We start from the raw sequence: 20,573 nt of genomic DNA, 5'->3' as shown, positions 1-20,573 counted from the left end.
CCCAGGGCCGGGGGGGAAAAAAAAGATCTGTGCACTCCTCAAGCAGATTACCAGCTTGTCAAATGCAGACACCAGGTCTTAAGCATCCTTCTATCTTCAATAACTAATGGGGGTGTTTGAGGCAGTCGGGGTGATGGTAACTCTTGCAACTCGGGTGCCTGCTCCCCATTCAGCCCATCTGCAGGAGGTCTTTTATGTATTAAACCATTGCGTTTCCTCATACCAGAACCTAGGGAGGCTGGAATGGGCCTGGCACGAGTTTCGTCCCTCCCTTTCCTGGGTCTTCCAGAGAGCTCAGGTAGCTGCGATGGCAGCCCACTGCTCACGCGCACTCTGCTTTGTTGCCCTTGCTGCTTGGTATTTGTCTCCTGTGATTCTCCGATCTGCATGTGGCCTGTGGCTGAGATTTGTTTTGGAATTTCTATGGATCCCTTCCGGGGGCAGCCCTAGGTTCTAGAAGTACTGCTCCCTCATGGGCAGGGCCATGGGCTCTGTGGGGGACCCGGACCTTTACAGCCCCAGAGCCCTCTGGGTCCTTGTTGCGGGGGATGACCTGGCAAAGGAGCTTGAGCAGCATCACCCAGCTTCTGGAGGGCTGGCTCGGAGGACGCGGGTGCTGTAGCAGAGGCTTCTAGATCACCGCGCCCACCGGTGCCCCCAGGCCCCAGTGGGTCAGCCACGGGCTCCCGAGTGCAGTGGCTGCTTACTGGGCTTGACCCGGGGACCCAGTTCTGGGCTCAGCGCTCTCTGTGCTTTGTCTTCTGTAGGCCCGTGAGCGGCCGCCTGAGGTGTGGGTAGTCCCGTCACCGTTTCAGAGATGAGCAGACGGAGCCTGACAGGTGGAAGGTAGTGGACTCAGGATTTATATCGGGGCCATCTCTCCGGCTTCGCTGCCTCCCAGAGCTGTGGCGATTATGTTCTCGGCTTCCCTGCCCTCGTCCTTTTCCTTCTCGAGCCTTTGACCCTGGTGCTCACAAGCTGTCCGTGGGCTTGGAAATGGGCCTGTGCTGCTCGCGTGGCTCGGGGCTCACAAGTGTCCGTGGGCTTGGAAATGGGCCTGTGCTGCTTGCGTGGCTCGGGCCATGTGGACTGGCGCCCCACAACCCAGCGCGGCCTCGCTGTCACCCCAGGCTTGGCGAGCTCTTGGCTGGGCCGGTAACTCAGTGCTGGACTGGGTTGCAAAGCGCCCAACTTCTGCTGACTGAGATTGTGTCATAAAAGCACGCGACACAGCGCTTGGCTCTTGGGCGTTCTCATCGCACGTGTGCCCTTCCCGCTGTTCCCGGTGGCCGCTGGGGCTGGAGGAGCCGAGGCGTGGTGTGTGGCCTCGGGATGCCTGCACGTGGTCGCCAGGACGGTCACTGGCATGCTTGCTTCTGGTGCCCCAGCTGCGAGATAATCGCCTCCCCCTTCACAGCTGCGGCTGCTTCCTTACGTGGTGGTGTGTGGTTTGGTTTTTTGTTTCTTTGTACTTTTAAAGGTTCGCTTTGCACCCTTCCCAATTCCTTTCTTTTTCACTTTCATTTAAAAATAGTTTCCGAGCAGCTACATGGAAATGAGAAAAGGGCCGATGTTTGCGATGAACGCTTTTCGCCGGTATTTTTTAAAGGAACACCTGTTGCATCCTCTTGGCATAATCGTGCCTGATCATGCTGGCTGACGATGAATGCCCCCCCCCCCCGGCCCCCCCACGCATCCTCTCCCCCTCCCCAGAAGTGACTTCCTTCTACTTTCCAGGCTGTGTTTTATTGAAAATGAACCTTTCTGCAGGTCGGCCCCTTTGCTCAGGAAGAGCATCTGTCCTTCCAGTCTGTGCGAGCCAAGTGTGGCAAATGTGTGTGTATGTGTGGTTAGAGCCAGAAAGCCAGCGCGTCCCCTGGGAGGCGGCAGAAGGATTGTGATGTCAGTGGCAACCAACTCAGCATCTCCAAAACGGCAGCTGGGACCAGCCTGCTGTGTGGACGTGCTTGTACTTGAACCTGTTAAGGATCAGAGCCAACTCGTCTGTCGGGTTCCCCCTCCTCGCACAGTGGCCTCATCGTACCTACCTCCGAATGGCAGGATAAGGTCCCCTAATTACAGTGGTGGCCTTTAAGGCACAGTTGGTCACCTGGCTTTGGATGTGGCTCCACATAGAAGATCGTACATGCGAGGAGCCTAGCCTTCAGCAGCCGCCCTGCATCAGGGCCAAGGGGCGTCAGGTGTACAAGACATCATCTGAAGACGTATGTCTGACATCAAGCTCTTTGGCATGACTTCTGACCAGAGGAGAGTGTCCGTCCATTCAACTGAGAGACCCTCCGCTCAGCAAAGATGGCCTGCTTTTTGGGAATTGGAGATAGGCACAAAAGAGACTCTGCCGGGGAAGAAATCCCACCTGTGCTGAGTGTGGGAAGGACAGTAGGTCATTAGGAGCAGCCACTTTACATTCATATGACAAAACTGTATGTGTGTGCCCTTGGGGGAAATAGTTTTTCTAAGCATGTGATAGTGCCTTGCACTTGATAGTCATGCGATATAATTGTCTTATTGTAGAATGAGGGACAAAAATGCCAGGTGAATTTGCTGGACTGCTGGCCATCTTTGTATGCCCTGCGCTATACTGATGGTATTGACTTGTGTATGAAGTTGGCTTGGGTCTTCGAATACGGCTGTGCCGGTTTTCCTCACCTTGTACTGTTAGATTGGACTTCTGAGTATGTGAAATATTACTAATGTGAACATACGCAATGAGAATCAAGGAACGATTATGATAATTTGGTTGAATATGTTATAAATATTGAGATGAGAAAAATGACTAGAGATAAAAGGGACTTAATACTTGGTTTTGTGGATTCCATAAAGGTCATCCACACCAGTAATGCCTTTATCATTAGAACAAAAATTAGTTTCAGTAGTTGGTCCCTGGGCACTTGTACCTCTTAGACATGCAGACCCCCAGGCTTGTCTTCCAGTATTCACTGTATTTATCTCCTTTCTCTTCCATTTACCTACTCTCCCAACCTCTCTGCCCCTCTAGCCTCTAATCCCTTGTTTCAACTTGCCATTCCTATTTTTTCTAGAACTTCTCATTTTCCAGCAAACCACTGTCTGTTGACTCTTTACCCCCCCAGTGAACAGAGGCGTACTTGTGCTGGTGGCCAGTGTTGCATGTTGTGCATTGTTGTGGAAGTGAGAGGTAGGGTCCGAAGGAGGACACCTCATTGCCTGGTTGCTCCTTCGCTCTGCTGCTGTCCCTCATGACGTTTCTCTCATTTGAGGGTGGATATCTGAGGGTGGTGCTTTGGGTCTTTGCCCCCACCTTCCGGCTTTCTGTGACCCTCAGAATATCAGATACTCTTTCTGACATGGCTGGGTTTTCCCCTTTCTCCCATAAAGACGATATCTGGACAATGCTCGGGTCTTCGGTGTGACTCAGTTCGTCCCGTGCCTCCATGCCGAGGTACAGCGTGTGGGGAGAGATGCCAGGCTCTCAAAACACTGGGCCTCAGTGTGCTTGCTGACGGAGTAGAATTTGATGTTCAGTCTCTAGCTGCCTTTATTTTCTATCCTTGGTCAAGTAGACTTTTCGGATAGCTGCAGATTGCTTGAACTCAGTTTTCTGTTGAAGAGATTATCTACTTAATGAATGCCTATTCTAGAACACTTATTTGGGCAAAAGATGGCAGTAGGTGCCCATCTTAATCTTCGCTAGAGTAGACCCCTCATACCTGCATGTCTGTGATTTAAGGGCTCTAGCATGGCCTTACTCCCTGTTCACGGGGAAAAAGTCTTCTTTCAAGGTCGGGTCATGTAGCCACCTAGCCTTCTCTCATAATGCCTCAAATCTAAGGATTCAGCCCTTTGAGTTAAGACGCTAAAGTTATTAGGCATTTACAAATAAAGAGGACATTAATAGATCAAACTGCTTGTGTCGGCCTCAGCTGTCTCTGAGGGCCAGTGAAGAAAGGAGGAGAGACGGTGGTGAAGAAAGAAGGCTGGGTTGCATGCACTTATCTCAGGAAGGGGGGGAGGGGGAGTAGGTGTGGGTGCAGGGGTGGAGCGGGGCCTGTGACAGGGAAATGAACGGGCCTGGAAGATGAATGTCTCTTTCATGGTTTTTCCTGGAACTGACCCAAACTGTAGTTCAGTTACATGTGTGTATTGAATAAAATGGATTGGAATTTCTGTCTTGTTTGGAATTTGTATTTGTATTGCAGAATTAAGATTTGTGTTAAAAAGAAGATGTGGAAGCAAAGTTCAGTGTTTCCCTTGCACCGTCTAACCTGAGTCATGATTTTGCTTCTGGCTTTGGCCCCCGGCCGGTGCCTCACAGATGTGCTGCCCTGAACCAGGGAAGAAGTAGAGGTCTGTGCTTAAAGGCAGGAGCACGTCTGCAGATGCTGGGACTGTCTGACTAGAACACATTCCATCCTGAGAGCCCATCTCTCTTACGTGGTCTCAGACCCTTTGGTCCTTGAGAGGCCCAGGGTCAGCCCAGGGACAGATCTTCTTCCAAGAATCCAAGGAGGCATGGGCCTCCTCTCCAGAAAATGCCCAGACACACAATTTTTGTATCAAATATGAAGGGTAGTGGTAGTACCTTTAGGGGGGTGTCCATAGTGCCCAGATTCAGAACCCGTGCTCTGGGGCACAAGTCCTTGTTGTGGACACACGGAGGAGTGTCCCTAAGCCCCAGCCTGTCATGAAGCTTTTTCCTGTCCATCAAATGTACTTGTCCTTACCCCTATTTGCTCATAGGTATGAGTCACTTGATTTTTAGTAGCACCATATGCCCTGAGGTGCTCATGTGGTAGAAATATTGACTTATAATTTTTGTTTTTATTAAAAACCTCATTTTTCCAAGGCCTGCTTCTCTTTAAAACATATTCTGATTCCATCTTCAAGTTGGCATAGCTTTTTTATGGCTGGGCTGGCTCATTTGCAGAGATCTCTGGGGGATGGGGGAATTTGATGATTCTTGCTTAGTAAGTCGTGTGAACTTTCTCAGCATTTATAAAACCATTTCTCATTTTCCGTTTTCTTCTGAGATCGAGAAACACTGTTCTGCCACCTTGGAGCACCTCGAGGCAGTGGTCACAGCTTTACAAGCAGAAATCCAGAGGGGTTGGAGGGTTTCGGGCATGCAGGGGCCCCCAGGAGAGAAGTAGAGCGCTGCGAGTGGGAGGGTGAGGATCTGGAAGGGGCACATGGGCCTGATTATGGAATATAGATCCTGTGACCTTATTGATGTTTTGGATTTCACAGCAGACCAGCAGAATCGACAAACTCTTGACCCTAACAGGGAATGAGTTTTTCTGCCCTTAAAAGGCCAACAAAGCCTTGTTCTTCAAATTCTGAGTTTCTTGCAGCGTCAGTTAATAGTGGGTGCTTTGTGCATGCTGATGGAGCTGTCTTTATGTTGTCAGTTGACCTCTTTCTCACGGGGTTGACCAGTTCAATCCTTCTGTCTTCTCTCCTCTTGCCCTCCTTTTTGACCCACAACGGAGGGTGGTCTCATCTTTCTGCAAAAGACTGAGTTCCAGTGTGGGTGGAATTAGGGGTGTCCTCTAAGACATTCACTAACAATGTGATGAATGAAACCACCTTTGTTTTTTTCTTTTTTTAAGATTTTATATATTTGAGAGAGAGAGAGAGCATGAGCAGGGGGAGGGGCAGCAGGAGAGGGAGAAGCAGACTCCCTGCTGAGCAGGGAGCCTGACGACACAGGACTCGCTAGATCCCAGGACCCCGAGATCATGACCTGAGCCAAAGTCAGACGCCCAACCGACTGAGCCACCCAGGTGCCCCCCTCCCTTTTTTAACCCTGATTATTCACTTGAGTTTGGGTAGGAGGGGTTTTTGCAAATCATACTGTAAGAAGAAGGGCACATTCTCAGAAGCTCTGGGAGAGAGAAATACTGCGATCCTTGATTACGCTTAGCCAGTTTGCTGGGGACCCAAGCCAGTGATGTGTGTTGGGCTCCTCCCGGCCTTTCTTCCGCTGGCAGGACTTCAGGCCCTCACGAGCTCTGGCCTCCGGTCACCTTGGAGTGAGTCAGCTTCTGGGGTCCGTGCACCAGCTTTAATTCTCTCTGCTCGAGCCAGCGTCTCTGAGAGGCATCACCAGACACAGAGGAAATGTAATGTTGGATCGAAGAGGAAGACCTGGGGAGGTTTGGGTGCACACTGATGTGTGTACTTAGTATCACGTGGCAGGATCTTGCAGAAAGACTTCCTGGCTACCCGAAGTCCGGGACAAGCTGGGTTTAATTTCCAAGTGAGGCAGACAGCAGGAGGAAGTGTGGTCCTGGGGGTCCTGTAAACATGTTCCAGCAGGTGTGACAGTTGAGTGGGGAGGATGGAGATTTCCCTGTGTGCTGCTGTGTGGACAAATGGGAACTCATGTTTTCAGAAGAAAGGGTCGTTCTGCTTCATAAAGCTTATGGCAGCCTCACTTGAGCAATTGATTTGTTTAGTCTGCTTTCGGTACTCGGTGAGAACAACTAATTTCAAGCAGGAATAATTGCACTCAAGATGGTGGCTCCCTTTCCTGTGGAGACGGCCAAGGACTTTGCACGCCACCATCCCCTCTTCCCCCAGTGTGGGTGAATGCTGATAGCTTGATTTGTTTTTGATTGTCCTTTTTCCTCCCAAAGCAAGATGCCCAGGGCATTGTCCTCTCCTCCCCCAGCTGCCCACCCCTGCGTTGAGGGGAAGTCTACTAACACAGAGTCCTACCCACCAGGTCACTACAAAAGAAGTGGTAAGAGCAGCACCTTTGCCATTGGAAGGGACTGGGTCTGAGCTTTCTTACTTTGGTGGTGTCTGGTTGGAACTATAAACTCCCAGTGAAATGAGACCACCATACTCTTCAACACTGAAATCCAGAGGAGGGAGAAGGAAGAGTCAGGAGGGACAGGTTGGTGGGAAGATGACCCTGCTATTCCTAGCTTTTCAGCCATTCCGGCTCAGTGGCCTTGGTAGCAGCACTGATACACGGCAGGTGGGTGTCGAAGAGGTGAAGCTGGAGGAGAGGCAGGGTGGCCTTCACAGCCCCTCCTTCTCCAGCGTCCCAGCACAGAATCAGGGTAGTCCACTCCCCCAATCCAGATTCATCTGGTGAGTCTCCCAAGGAGCAGGATGGGGTTCAGGTCCTCAGTTATTTCAGTGTATCCTGGCAACACAATTTTCTAATGATGTCAAACAACACACATTACGATGAGGCTGGAAATGAGGCACACAATGGGGGAACACGCAACTCTTGGCTGGGGGGGAGCCTACTCCTGTGGGCTTCACTGAGGTCTTCCCAACTATCTCTCCAGAATTGGGGTTATTCAGAGGTGATTGAGAATAATTTGAGAAGTATGTCTGTGGTGAATGTCTATCTCGGTGGAAATTTTTAAATGCCCACCCCAGGGAAGAAGAGCATCTTATTTTCTCTGCAGAGTGTTGGTAAGGAATGGCCAGCACGTGTATATTAGGCTGGTCAGTCACAACCACCTTAATCGCTAAAATAACCTTGGGGTGTTGGAAGTTGTAAGTACCTTTAGATAAAATGAGATGATTCTGCCTAATGGGGTTTATAAATCATTAGTTTTTGCATAGACATATGGGCAAGTCTGTATCCTTTTCGTATTAATACCTCGAGCTCCTGCATTGCTGTGTATCAAGTTCATTGGTCTGACCTGTCATTGGTAATTAGAAACCATTGTGTAATGTTTTTGCAGAGTGCTTGGGCTTACCTGTAAATAAATACCATAAGAACACAGGTAAATGTGGAGTGGGGAATAGGGTTACTTCTTTCAGTAGAATCCCAAGGACGACGTTACATGATAGCCAGAGTTCTTGATACTGGGGTCTTGGAAAATGCTGTGCTCCATAATCCCTCTTGTACATTCTGCTCATTAACTTGCTTGTTAACGATGTAATTGGAAAAATCAGAATCAAGCAATTGAATTAATAAACTTGCATTGAGGAAAGCAGGGTCTGTTGGCTAGCATGAGTTTCAGCATTATAAAATTTCTGTGTTTTTCCTTAAATTTTTATTTTTGTCTCCCTTCCTAAATTAATGCCAGCTCTGAGACTTTTTTTACGCTTGCTGTAGTGATATTAATTGATGTGAGTAGAAAGAGTCTCAGAGTAAATCTTCTCATAACCAAGGTAATTTCAGTCTGTCCTGGGGTTATCTGACTTTTGCTTATTAACAGAAAAGTTTACATTAGATATAAAGTGTTCCGGGTTGTGTAAATTAAAAGGAAGATATTGTATGGGAATAGTCCAGGTAAGGGAGCTCATACCCATATAGTTTTTTGAAGAGCGGGAAACTTTTTTTTTTGTTGGGGGAAGTCCTTAGGCCAGAAAGTTCACTAATAGGGGATGATGAGGAAAATGAATGGGCATGCACAATAGCTAAAGCATCCCAAAAAGGGCCTACACCCCGAAAGAGTCCTCTTTCACCCTGTGGCTAATAGGCCTGGCTTCCAGAGAAACTCTTTGTGGGGCAGGATTGGGCCCCTTCCATCATTGCTAAGTGTATGGGTCCCTACGCTGTGCTTCTAACTTCTGCTGGACCAGCTGGTGATTTTTATCAATGATCTAATTTTAGCCAAACTCAGGCCCTGAACTGGTTTTGTCCGAAGATGAAAAAAGTGACACTGAAGATAAGGAAGAGACAGAATTGGGCGTCATGGAGGATCAACGGAGTATAATTCTCCATCTCATTTCACAGCTCAAACTAGGAATGGATTTGACCAAGGTAGGTTGGCATGTCCCACTGGGTGTGCAGCCAATGGCTTGGGTTCTGTCTCCCCTCACCACCCCCCCCAAGCCTCCTCTCCTCACATTCTCTTCACCGTGCTGAGACTGGGGAAGGAGAGTGGGAAAAAGGCCAGAATGGCACTCGAGCATGGATATTCCAAGGGATAATTTGAAAGGATGTTTTTACGTAAATGCCCCTCTCAGCATAAGCGTCACATTTGACCCTCTAGAGAAGCTGCTAGTCTAGCATCAGAAGCAGCACAGGAGATGATAGGGAAAATTCAAGATAAGATTTCTTTGTTTCCTGCTGTGTTCTAGAGAAGACTGAAGATGTAGAGACAGATGAGGCATATTGGCATTTCTCTCCCAGAGAGAAAAACGGGAGGAAGGAAAATGGCGGCCCCGGGAGTGATGCCACTGCGTGCCTGGCCACAACTTGCTGCCAGTTGGTATTAGCTTTAACAGCTAGTCCCCAAAGGGCAGCCTTGTTGGGAACTCAGATCCCATTACCCACCTGCAAGGAAACAGCCCTGCTATTTGGTGGAAGTGCAGCTGACTCTTCCTGGGGGGCAGCATCCAGAGAACCCGGTGTCCTGACTACTGAAGGTGAGTTGTTGGGCCCGTAGAGATCCTCCCTCACCCTGAGCGGCGGCTTCATTCTGGAGGCAAGCAGAGAAAGCAATTTTGTATGTAGCTGAAGGGTTGTATGGTGGCATTGGGGGACGGTGCCCACCTGGTTACATTTCCAGCCAGATACTGAATCCTGATGCCTCCCTGGAAGGGTGTGGTGAGATTAAAGGGAGCAAGCAGGGCCCCAGTCCCGTGCTGGACTCGTAATAGGCGCGACATCACTCTTAACCTTACCAAACGCTTCCTGTGTGATGAGACTGTGTGGTGTGGTAAGGGACGACTACTCGGGAGAGACCCCGTGGGGAGGGTGTGCTGGGGAATGGAGGTTCTAGAACCTAAAGGCCAGCCAGAAAAATGTGGACATGCTTGAGATGGTCCACGCCACTGAAGGCACCCCCTGTGGAAGCCGCCTTGAGGGTGGTTGGGTTGTATGGCTGCCGTGACAGGTCTGGAGACCACAGGTTCACCTCAGACTGTGCCAGAGGCCAGAGAACCTGGCGGGGAGGGGCGGGTGTGAGAGATTCTTTGAAGAGGAAGATGACAAGATGGTGACTGACCTCTTACGGGGGACTGAGGAGTTGGGAGCCTCAAAGAAGACAGAAAAGCCTTTTCCGCGGAATGTTTTCTGTGTTTGAATGTGAGCGTGTCTGATATTCTGGGAGACTGTGGCACTTTAAAGAAAATGGTGGCCCCATGCTGGGGAGGCCTGACCTCAGAAGGTTTCCTGCCTTCACCACTCTCTGCCCTCTGCTTGGATCTGTTCACCACACCCTGAAGACCCGCTTTGTGTTATCTTGCCTAATTCCCTTCATTTCAGCCTTCTAGCTCTAGAATGGTCCTGTCCTTTTTGCTAGAGGAATCATTTAAGCGCTTGCCTTTTTATTTATATGTTTATTTTAAAGATTTATTTATTTATTTTAGAGAGCGAGCGAGAGAGAGAGAGAGAGAGAGAGAGAGCAGGGGAGGGGAGAGGCAGAGGTAGAGGGAAAGAGTCTCAAGTACACTTCCCACTGAGTGTGGAGCCCAATGTAGGGCTCAATCCCACGACCCTGAGATCATGACCTGAGCTAAAATCAAGAGTCGGATGTTTAACCGACTGAGCCACCCAGGCGCCCCTAAATGCTTGCCTTTTTAAAAGCCACTTATTTTTTATTCTTGTGGATTCGTGGACACTTCAGATAGAGCTTGAGTTAAGATCCGGTGGAAGGAATGTGGGTAATAATATATGCTAGTATGATCTAAAACCACATTTCCAAACTGTGGGTCATGACCCATTTAGTAGGTTGTAAAACCAATGTGTGGGTCAGATGATCATTTCTAAAAAATGAAGTAAAACCCAATGGAAAATCTCAGTGTGTACTGCTGATAAAATTTTTATTTCAGTTCTGTTGATGCATGTGTACTGGGTCACAATGTAAAACATATTCTCGTTGCGGATCGTATTAAAAAATATTTGTGAAACATTGATGTAGAATCATGAATGACATAGGAGAGAGAATGTCAGAGGCACTGAAATTGTCCAGGTCAGGTGTGGAGGAACACAATAAAATACCGAGAGGGCTCTATTACGCAGGTTGAATGTCTTGGAGACCTCACATTATGGCTCTCTTGTTTTAAAATAAATCCTAGGAACCGTGCATCTCCTGTTATTATTTTGTTAGGATATAATTGCTTTGCCTTTTGGGAGCCACGGTCTATTTTTAAAAGAGCAACTGTTACGTTTATCCAATACTCAGTTGGCTCTTTGAAAGGAAAGCTTTTCTAGTCTGTAGTTCATTAACTTATTTACTGGGAAGAAGCTATTATTCGAAAACCAAGGGAAGAGTTAATGAGCTGAAATTCTTGTGAGAGGAAGAGGTAAACCTTCTGTTGCATCATAGAAAGGTTGATGAAAGTCTCTTTGCTTACTGTCTCCTTTTCTCTTCTTGGCGTTTGCCCATATCATGGTGTTAAGCTTGTGCCAGATTGGCAGTGTATGAACTTAGCCCGGTTACAACATCTGATGAGCAGGCACCCTCGGTATTCTTTGACTGAAGAATGGAGCTCTGGTCACTCTCCATGAAACAAGTCTACCGCCCCATCTTTGAGGAGGTGGCCGGTATTGACGCATCCACAAGTCACCAGCATGGCTGGGCGTCCAATGCAACATTTTGCCTGAGTTGATTAACTGTGGTCACCAGACAGGGCCAGTTTCATGGGCGTGTGACTAGTGGAGTCACACAGCCCCCCGTGTTCAGAGGCTCCCATGCTTGATAGAATGTTCTACTGTTGCTCTCTTGAAATTCTTTTTTTTTTTTTTTTTAACTCATTTATTTACCTGAGAGAGAGCGTGAGCACAAGCTGGGGAGGGAGATGGGCAGAGGGAGAAACAGACTCCCTGCTGAGCAGGGAGCCCAACACAGGGCTCGATCGTAGGACCCTGGGATCATGACCTGAGCCGAAGGCAGACGCTTAACTGACCAAGCCACCCAGGCGCCCTCTCTTGAAATTCTTAATAACTTTGAATAAGGGGATTTTCATTTTCATTTTTCACTTTGCCCCCACAAAATATGCAGCTGGTCCTCCCACTAAAAGCACCCCTGGCTGCCCTCCTCCCTCAGCTATGCTTCCGCAACCCCAAGTTGCTGGTGAATACCTCCGCTGGATGACCTGCTCCATTTCCACAAATTGTGGGTAGCCTAGAAAGGAAAAGGAGAGAGAAAGAAGGAACCACAGAAAGATGGTGGGCCACAGAAGGCCTCTTTGAGGAGGTACCATTTAGGTTGAGGCCGAAGGATGATGGGCAGTAGTGGAAGGAGCAAGAGGGCATTCCTGGCAGAAGGAACAGCATGGGCAAAGCTGGAGAGCACAAGGCAGTGTGACTGGAGTCCCGCGTGTGCTGACGGGTGGCACGCTTGAACCGGACCTGGAGTGGGTAGTGGTGTCAGATCCTGTGGACCCTTGTGGGTCACATGAAGGAGGGCGAACTTGATCCTGAGGGCAACAAGAAAGCTTTGGAGGGTCTGATGTAGGTGAGAAACACGAAGAGGAGGTGCTGTGCTCCACCTGGCCTCCAGGGAGCGGGGCCACAGAATGCCGGGTGGAGCTAGGAGGTCTGTGACCTTCTTAACCTGCTCTCCAGGGATATAAAAGACGACCACGAGTAATGCATACGTTCACATACTTATGGAGCTGCACGCACACCTGCCGGATAGTGTTCTAGACACTGGGAGTGCACCAGTGAACAAAACCTCCAGCATCCACACCCTCCCGGAGCTCGTGGGATGACGGAAGGAGGCAGACAGTACATGAGAGAGGAGAGTCCAGAGCTGAGAACAGTGCAAAGAAGCAGAGCCTGGCGGGAGGGTGAAAGGTGAAGTGCAGGGGAGGGGGACAGGCCCTCTTTGAGGCGCTGCTCAGGGTGGATGCTCCCGGCCACCATTGGACCAGAGACAAGGTTCAGATGAGGGGTTCAGCCAGGTGACTGTGCAGTGGAGGCGTCCAAGGGCCCTTGTTTGGCGTTTTGAGGGTGAGCAGGGATGACTCAAGAATGAACTGGGTGGGTTGGTGGGAAATGGAGTTGGCAGGACAGAAGTGGGGGGGGTACTCCTAGGACACTGTAAGGACTTGGGATATTACTCTGAGTGACGTGGCGGCCACTGGAGAGTTTTGAGCAAAAAACACAGTGGCCCTTCTTGTAAAGGATTATTTTGCCTCTCGTGGAAGGTAAACTGGGGTGCAGGTGAGTGGGCTGCAGGCAACGGGGGGAAGGGTGAGAGATGAAGAGATGATGGCAGAGTGACAGTGGCAGAGTTCGGATGTCCCCACAGGATATGGGTGTCCTGATTACGTATGGATCGGATGTGGAGCGTAAGGGAAAGAGGGGTGAGGAGTGACTCTGGGATTCTGACCTGAGCCACTGGAAGACTAAACACTAGATTCAGCCACATTTGTTTCTGTGACCTATTGCTGAGGAATTAACCACCTCAAATGTCGTGGCTTCGAATAGCCATTTTGTTTGTTCTCAGCTGTGCAGTCTGGGCCGGGCTCGGCTGGGCGGTCCTGCTGTCGGACTTGTCCATGGTCACTCGCGGGTCTCTGGTCCGCTGGTGGGTCGGTGGGGGGCTGGACGTGGCTGAGACAGCTGGGCCCCTCTCTCTCTCCATGAAGTCTTAGGATCTCTATCTGTGTATCCTTCCCACATGGTCTGTCCAGCTGGGGAGGCAGGCATCTTACAGGGTGTCTCCAAGTTCCCATGAGGACAAGAGTGAAGCAGAGAAGTGTTTTTAAAACTTAGGCTCCAGAGTGGTACAGTGTCACTTGCTCTGTATTGATTAAAACAAGTGTGCTCTGCAGGAGCTGGGGTTCATTGGAGGCCACCAGTGCCCCAGACGGCCACCGCCCTTACAGAGAAGGGGAAGACCATGGGAAGAGCAGGCTGGGGGCTATCACAAATTCATCATGGATCTCTTAGGTCTGAGGCGGCTGTTCGTTAGGTGTCCAGGTAGGGAGGGTGTGGAGGCAGTTGGTATAGAGTCTGAGGGGTATGAATGAGGTTCAGGTACAAGGTTGAGATCCAACAAGGAACAGAGGGTGTTTGAAGCCAGGAGATGGGAATGAGTTCCTCTGGGGAGTGAGTGGAGATGTAGGGCATGGAGAATGAGAGGAGCTGGATTATGGCAGAGTTGAAGTTCACCCAGTTTGTACCCAAGCGGGAGAAAGTGGCAGAGCCGCAGGGCAAGGGGGGGTGCGGCAGGGATCAGAGGGGGTAAGTGTAAGGTGGGGCTGTGGACTCCACGCCCGTGTGGTGGGAAACGAGGCTGCGAGGAGGTGGGGGACAGAACAGGGTCAACAGGCTGTCGTTCTTGGTGGGGCTGGGATGAGGCAGAGTGAGGTGGGACCTCAGGGGGACTGGGTGGAGAGTGGCATGCTTGGAACTGAGATTATGGAGGACGGTGGTAGTTATGGGTAGCAAGGTGACCCACATGGATTCCTCGGGGGCGGGGGGGGGGGGTTAGCCTAAACTCCAATTTTATGGGATCAGGTGAGAGGGAGATCTTCTAGAACAGTGGATTTCGTGTTGTTCCAGATGGCGCAGCTGATTCCACAGAGTAGGTGGGAGTTTTGGGGATAGAGATTGTGGTTAAAACTAGTACAAGACAAAGGGAGCAGGGATCGGGCTCTCCTCACATGAGGAGTTCCCTGACCCTGAAGGTACACAGTGCCTATCCCATTGTTACCCAAAACGGGGTTCCCCTCTTGGTGAGTGTCAAGCCAAAAGACACAACCAAGCCAAAGAATAGGAAAAAAGAAGGATTTTACTTGCCGCAAATAAAGAACACCAGGGATCTTTCCCAAAGCAGTGTCTCCCTGAACAATGAAATTGGGGCAGTTTTAAGCTAAGGGGGGCATACACATTCACGAAGGGACTTGCACAGTGGTGAAGACAGTGGGATTGGGGCAGAAGTCCCCTTAGGTGACAGAGTTTAGTTCAAAGTCAGGAGGGCAGACAGGGTCATCATCACCAAATCTCTGGCTCCTCTTGGGCTGGCATCTGAGTGCTCAGAGGACTTTAGATCCCACAAAGAGAACTCAAGAATGTGCGTCCAGTCCACCTTTACCTCTGAACCTGCCCTGGGAGTTTTACCACTGATTTATCATCTCCGATAAGGCTATCTCCTGGCCTGAGAGTGGCCGTTCTTACCTTCTTTCACAAGGTGGCAGGGTTGGGGGGGAGGGCACCTCAGATGACCTTTCTTATGTCAAGAAAGCTAGGTCTCCCTCTTTCTTTTCCCAGGGAACCCTAACTCTTTCTGCAATTAGTAATTACATAAGACAAGATTCTCACTTTGCGAGAGAGGCTTGCCGAGAGAATTCGTAAATTTCTACGATTCCTAAAGAATCACTTGAATGGTTACGGTAGCACTATTTGTAAAACCAGGTGGAGATCCCGTGCATGGTTGGGGTTTGTTGACCCCACAAATCCCGCTACAGCAAACAGCCGTGTCCTCACCCGCGGGCTTGAGGAAGAGAACGCTGTCCTTCCCTGTGTACTCTTGACTGGCCGCATAACCTTCCACCAAGTTGCTACATGGTCTTGGACGTCCTCAGCAACTAGTGGTGATGGGTCCTGTGTGTCTCTGCGGCTTCTTGATCCTGGCACGAGGTCGCAGACATCTTGGGCATACGAGTTTTCTCCTTTGATGGTTTTAGTAGGCTAAATTTCCAGGTTTAGTCATGGTATGCCAAAGATCGGTGTTGCTGGATTCAGCTCCTCCTCCCAAGGGGAAAGTTTTTATGAGGAAGGTCAGAAGAACCAGGGTAAACCCTGGAAATGAACCCCCACAAGCACAACTGTGGGTACACAGTGTCCCGTTCTCCCAAGTATTGTGTCTGCTTCCCTTCCCGATGCCTTCGGCTCTTCTCTCCAAATCTTGTTGTTGTTGCTGTTGTTGTTGTTGTTGTTGTTTTAAGATTTTATTTATTTATTTGAGAAAGAGAGAGAGAACACAAGCCCCACGGATAGGAGGTGGGGAGGCAGAGGGAGAAGCAGGATCCCCGCTGAGCAGGGAGCCCGACGTGGGGTCGAGCCCAGGACCCTGGGACCATGATCTGAGCCGAAGGCAGACATTTAACCGACTGAACCACCCAGGCGCCCCTCCAAAGCTTGTTTTTAATATACTGTCAAGTAAAGCCCACTCCTTCTCCTGAAATGCTTGCCTTTTAGTAGAAAACCCAGTAGTAACCTGGCTTCCTGAAGCTTGTCTGGATGCATCTATATTGTGGAGGGGCCGGTGTGTGTCATTCCCATCCTCCCTCCCTGTGCTGTTGGCAGGAGCTCTTCAATCCTGCTTTTCCAGGGAGATTCCCAGTGAGTGATGGTGCATCTTCGGGCCTGGGGGCAGTGAGGGATCCAGCCTAGGCCTCAACCGAGCAGAATTGGTTCACATTCCAGCTCTCTACTTATGTAGCCTTTCTGGGCCTCCGTTTTCTCATCTGTAAAATGGAATTGTCCTATCTGCTGACAGGGCATTCAGAAGACCAAACAAGATAATGTGGAGCCCAAAGCACTGAGCCTGGCTTGAGTTCTACATCTCGTTTAAGTTTGAAACATTCATGCCTTCTTACCACACTTTCCTTGTTTTATACAACTATTTCTCCTTTTTCTCAAATAATCTAGTATTTACAGACACACCAGAGGTGGTCCCAGGGGTTGCTCTGGTCATTGAGATTTACTTTTAGTCTTCAGCTTTGTCACTGAAAAATTTTTGACAGGTTCGTGTCTGATCTAGCCTGTTCTTAGCTTGCCCGAGTCTCCAGGTGAAGATGCAGATCCCTGATGATAACAGCCACCAGCCGCATGAGCACGTACTGTGTGGGCACAGGGCTGATTCTGCATGCATTTAATACTCACAAAACCCCTACAGGGTTGCTATTACTTTCCCTGTTTTACAGCAGAGGAATTGAGTCTTAGAGAGATGAGCCTGCCCAAGTACACAAGGCCGTAGCCGCCAAGAGATGAATGTCAGCCCTCAGCTTCTGCTTCCCTTCTGCAAGCCCACATCTGGGACTCTGAGGGAACCCGGGAGTTGATTTTCACAGCTGTAGCTCTCTTTATGTAGTACACATCTTCTTGGAAGAAGTGACATCTTATTTCAGACTCTTTCCACCCAACAAAAGTTTCAGTGAATGCCTTTCATGATGTTCCAAGCACTGTGAAGTCATGTGAAGGGGGCTGGCACCTTTTTTTTTTTAAAGATTTTATTTATTAGAGAGCAGCGAGAGAGAGCACAAGCGGGAGGAGGGGCAGACTCCCCGCGGAGCAGGGAGCCTGACGCAGGACTCCATCCCGCGACCCTGGGATCATGACCTGAGCCGAAGGCAGCTGCTTAATGGACTGAGCCACCCAGGCACCCCGGAAGCTGGCATTTAAAGAAAGCCAGGGGAGCATCCTGTTGGCTAAGGAAAGAACCCTTTGGCAGCTGGATTATCTACCTTTTATTTTGTAAGGTTGGAGTTTGTGTACTTCCCCTGGTTTCCTTAAAGGAAACCAGTCTCGGTGGATGGTTTCAGCCTCTCTGTGCCGCCTCCTTGGCCCTGGGTGGGTCCGCCCGTCTCAGGACAGAGTTCTAGAGATGATTCTCAGGGTTGTTAAGTTAACGGATGTTTCTTTGGAGAAAATTGCACCTGCTCTTGGCCTTTCTTTGCAGAAGCCTGCTGTGTTCCCTGTTTCGGGGGAAGAGACTCTGACTCTTTCTTTGGACCTTCTCATTGTCTTGGTGGGTGATTGATTATTTCAAAGTTCTAAGAGCCCAACCTGGAGATTAGTTACTTCTAGAATGATGCAACTTTAAATGTAATTAATTGTTCTCTGAGTCCCGAATGCAGATCTTCTTTTTTTTTTTTCTTTCCCCAAAGTAGTTCATTGTCTTAATTATGTTAATGGGAGAAAAGGCAGCCCTTATTGATGGCTCAATCAATCTGCAGTAGGGATCCCAGCCATTTGGATGCTGTTGGTCTGCATGGCTGGGCCATCACTCATGTCCCCATTGGAGGCAGACAGCCCAATTAGCATTCGCCACTTCTTGGCTCTGTGTCCCCAGTGTCCACTGCCCACGGAACAGATGATGAAGTGACTTATTTGCAAAGGCACGCACACACACGCACAAAAGGCAGGGAGATCGTATGAGAGAGAGAAATCTGCTTTAGTGAAAAGCATGTTATCTTGCCTGAAATGTTCAGGGTGCTGGTTTTGAAAGGCATTGATCTGATATTCCTCACAAACACCAACAAGACAGACCCGACAAGGGATGAAAGAAGAAATCGTCCTTCCACTCCCAATCTATACTCCTCCGTCTCTCCGGGTATCCCACTTTTTCCAGCTCTGACAAAGCCGAAGTCTCATTTTCAAGTGTAGAATATATATCCAAGGGGCGCCTGGGTGGCTCAGTCGTTAAGCATCTGCCTTCGGCTCAGGTCATGATCCCAGGGTCCTGGGATCGAGCCCCGCATCGGGCTCCCTGCTCAGTGGGAAGCCTGCTCTCCCTCTCCCACTCCCCCTGCTTGTGTTCCCTCTCTCGCTGTATCTCTCTCTGTCAAATAAATAAATAAAAATCTTAAAAAAAAAAAAAGAATATATATCCAAGTGGGTTGGACTTGCTGGTGGCCGTGAGAGCACGTTCCCTGGGTCTGCAGTTTGGGGAGGGTGGCTTTGAAAATTGATGAGTTCTCAGGTATCACATCCCTAGAAGAGCCTTCTTTCTTCTCCCTCCACCTTTTTATTTTGCGCATTTTCCAATCTGTGGTAGAGCTACAAGAATAGTACAGTGAACTGCCCTGTAGCCTTCACCAGTATTTGTCAGTTGTTCACATTATGCTGCTTTGCTTTTCTTCTCCCTTCTGTCCTCTCTCCCACTCTGTCTACTTCTCTCTCCCTCTCCTCTTGCTCTGCGGCCACACAGACGCACCTGCATATATGCGTGTATGTCTGGTTCTGGAGGAACCGTTTCCGAGTACGTTGCAGACATGTTCGTTCTCCCTTGCATTGGTCAGTGTGCATTTCCTGACGACAAGGATATTCTCCCACACAACACACTTGACACACTCGGGAAATGTAATGTTGACACAATACTATTTCATATGTGGCCTGCAGTAAAAATTTCTCAGACTGTCCCAGTAATGCTCTTATTTTTAATTTTTTTTTAAATTTTGGGTCTTTTTTTTTTTCCAACTTTTTAAAAAAATTTTTTATTGTTATGTTAATCACCATACATTACCTCATTAGTTTTTGATGTAGTGTTCCATGATTCATTGTTTGTGCATAACACCCAGTGCTCCATGCAGAGCGTGCCCTCTTTAATACCCATCACCAGGCTAGCCCATCCTCCCACCCCCCTCCCCTCTAGAACCCTCAGTTTGTTTTTCAGAGTCCATAGTCTCTCATGGTTCGTCTCCCCCTCCGATTTCCCCCCCTTCATTCTTCCCCTCCTGCTATCTTCTTCTTTTTCTTTTTCTTTTTTTAAACATATATTGCATTATTTGTTTCAGAGTTACAGATCTGTGATTCAACAGTCTTACAAATTCACAGCGCTCACCACAGCACATACCCTCCCCAATGTCCATCACCCAGCCATCCCATCCCTCCCACCGCCCCACTCCAGCAACCCTCAGTTTGTTTCCTGAGATTAAGAATTCCTCATATCAGTGAGGTCATATGATACATGTCTTTCTCTGATTGACTTATTTTGCTCAGCATAATACCCTCCAGTTCTATCCACGTCATTGCAAATGGCAAGACCTCATTCTTTTTGATGGCTGCATAATATTCCATTGTATATATATACCACATCTTCTTTATCCATTCATCTGTCGATGGACATCTTGGCTCTTTCCACAGTTTGGCTATTGTGGACATTGTTGCTATAAACATCGGGGTGCACGTACCCCATCGGATCCCTACATTTGTATCTTTGTGGTAAATACCCAGTAGTGCAATTGCTGGATCATATGGTAGCTCTATTTTCAACTTTTTGAGGAACCTCCATACTGTTTTCCAGAGTGGCTGCACCAGCTTGCATTCCCACCAACAGTGTAGGAGGGTTCCCCTTTCTCTGCATCCCTGCCAACATCTGTCGTTTCCTGACTTGTTAATTTTAGCCATTCTGACTGGTGTGAGGTGGTATCTCATTGAGGTTTTGATTTGGATTTCCCTGATGCCGAGCGATGTTGAGCACTTTTTCATGTGTCTGTTGGCCATTTGGATGTCTTCTTTGGAAAAATGTCTGTTCATGTCTTCTGCCCACTTCTTGATTGGATCATTTGTTCTTTGGGTGTTGAGTTTGATAAGTTCTTTATAGATTTTGGATACTAGCCCTTTATCTGATATGTCATTTGCAAATATCTTCTCCCATTTTGTCGGTTGTCTTTTGGTTTTGTTGACTGTTTCTTTTGCTGTGCAAAAGCTTTTTATCTTGATGAAGTCCCAATAGTTCATTTTTGCCCTTGCATCCCTTGCCTTTGGCGATGTTTCTAGGAAGAAGTTGCTGTGGCTGAGGTTGAAGAGGTTGCTGCCTGTGATCTCCTTTAGGATTTTGATGGACTCCTGTCTCACATTTAGGTCTTTCAACCATTTTGAGTCTATTTTTGTGTGTGGTGTAAGGAAATGGTCCAGTTTCATTCTTCTGCATGTGGCTGTCCAATTTTCCCAACACCATTTGTTGAAGAGA

The 20,573-nt window shown here is 48.8% G+C and overlaps 1 protein-coding gene across 3 annotated transcripts in view; it reads left to right on the top strand.

The window, feature by feature from the left end:
- Positions 1-20,573, top strand: part of OSBPL10 (oxysterol binding protein like 10) — a 307,935-nt gene that overhangs the window by 259,623 nt on the left and 27,739 nt on the right. For 2 of the 3 annotated variants that reach the window (XM_078072739.1, XM_078072733.1), the window contains one exon: positions 8,588-8,737. The exons of the other annotated variant lie outside the window; for it this stretch is intronic. In XM_078072739.1, coding sequence (XP_077928865.1) covers positions 8,588-8,737 — 150 coding nt within the window. The remainder of the gene's footprint in view (positions 1-8,587; positions 8,738-20,573) is intronic. 3 annotated transcript variants of the gene reach the window in all.

This window comes from Halichoerus grypus, chromosome 1 (genome assembly GCF_964656455.1).
Source record: "Halichoerus grypus chromosome 1, mHalGry1.hap1.1, whole genome shotgun sequence".
In the NCBI taxonomy this organism is placed as follows: Eukaryota; Metazoa; Chordata; class Mammalia; order Carnivora; family Phocidae; genus Halichoerus; species Halichoerus grypus.
Note: the sequence above shows the minus strand (reverse complement) of the source record. Positions and strands in the feature narration are given on the sequence as shown.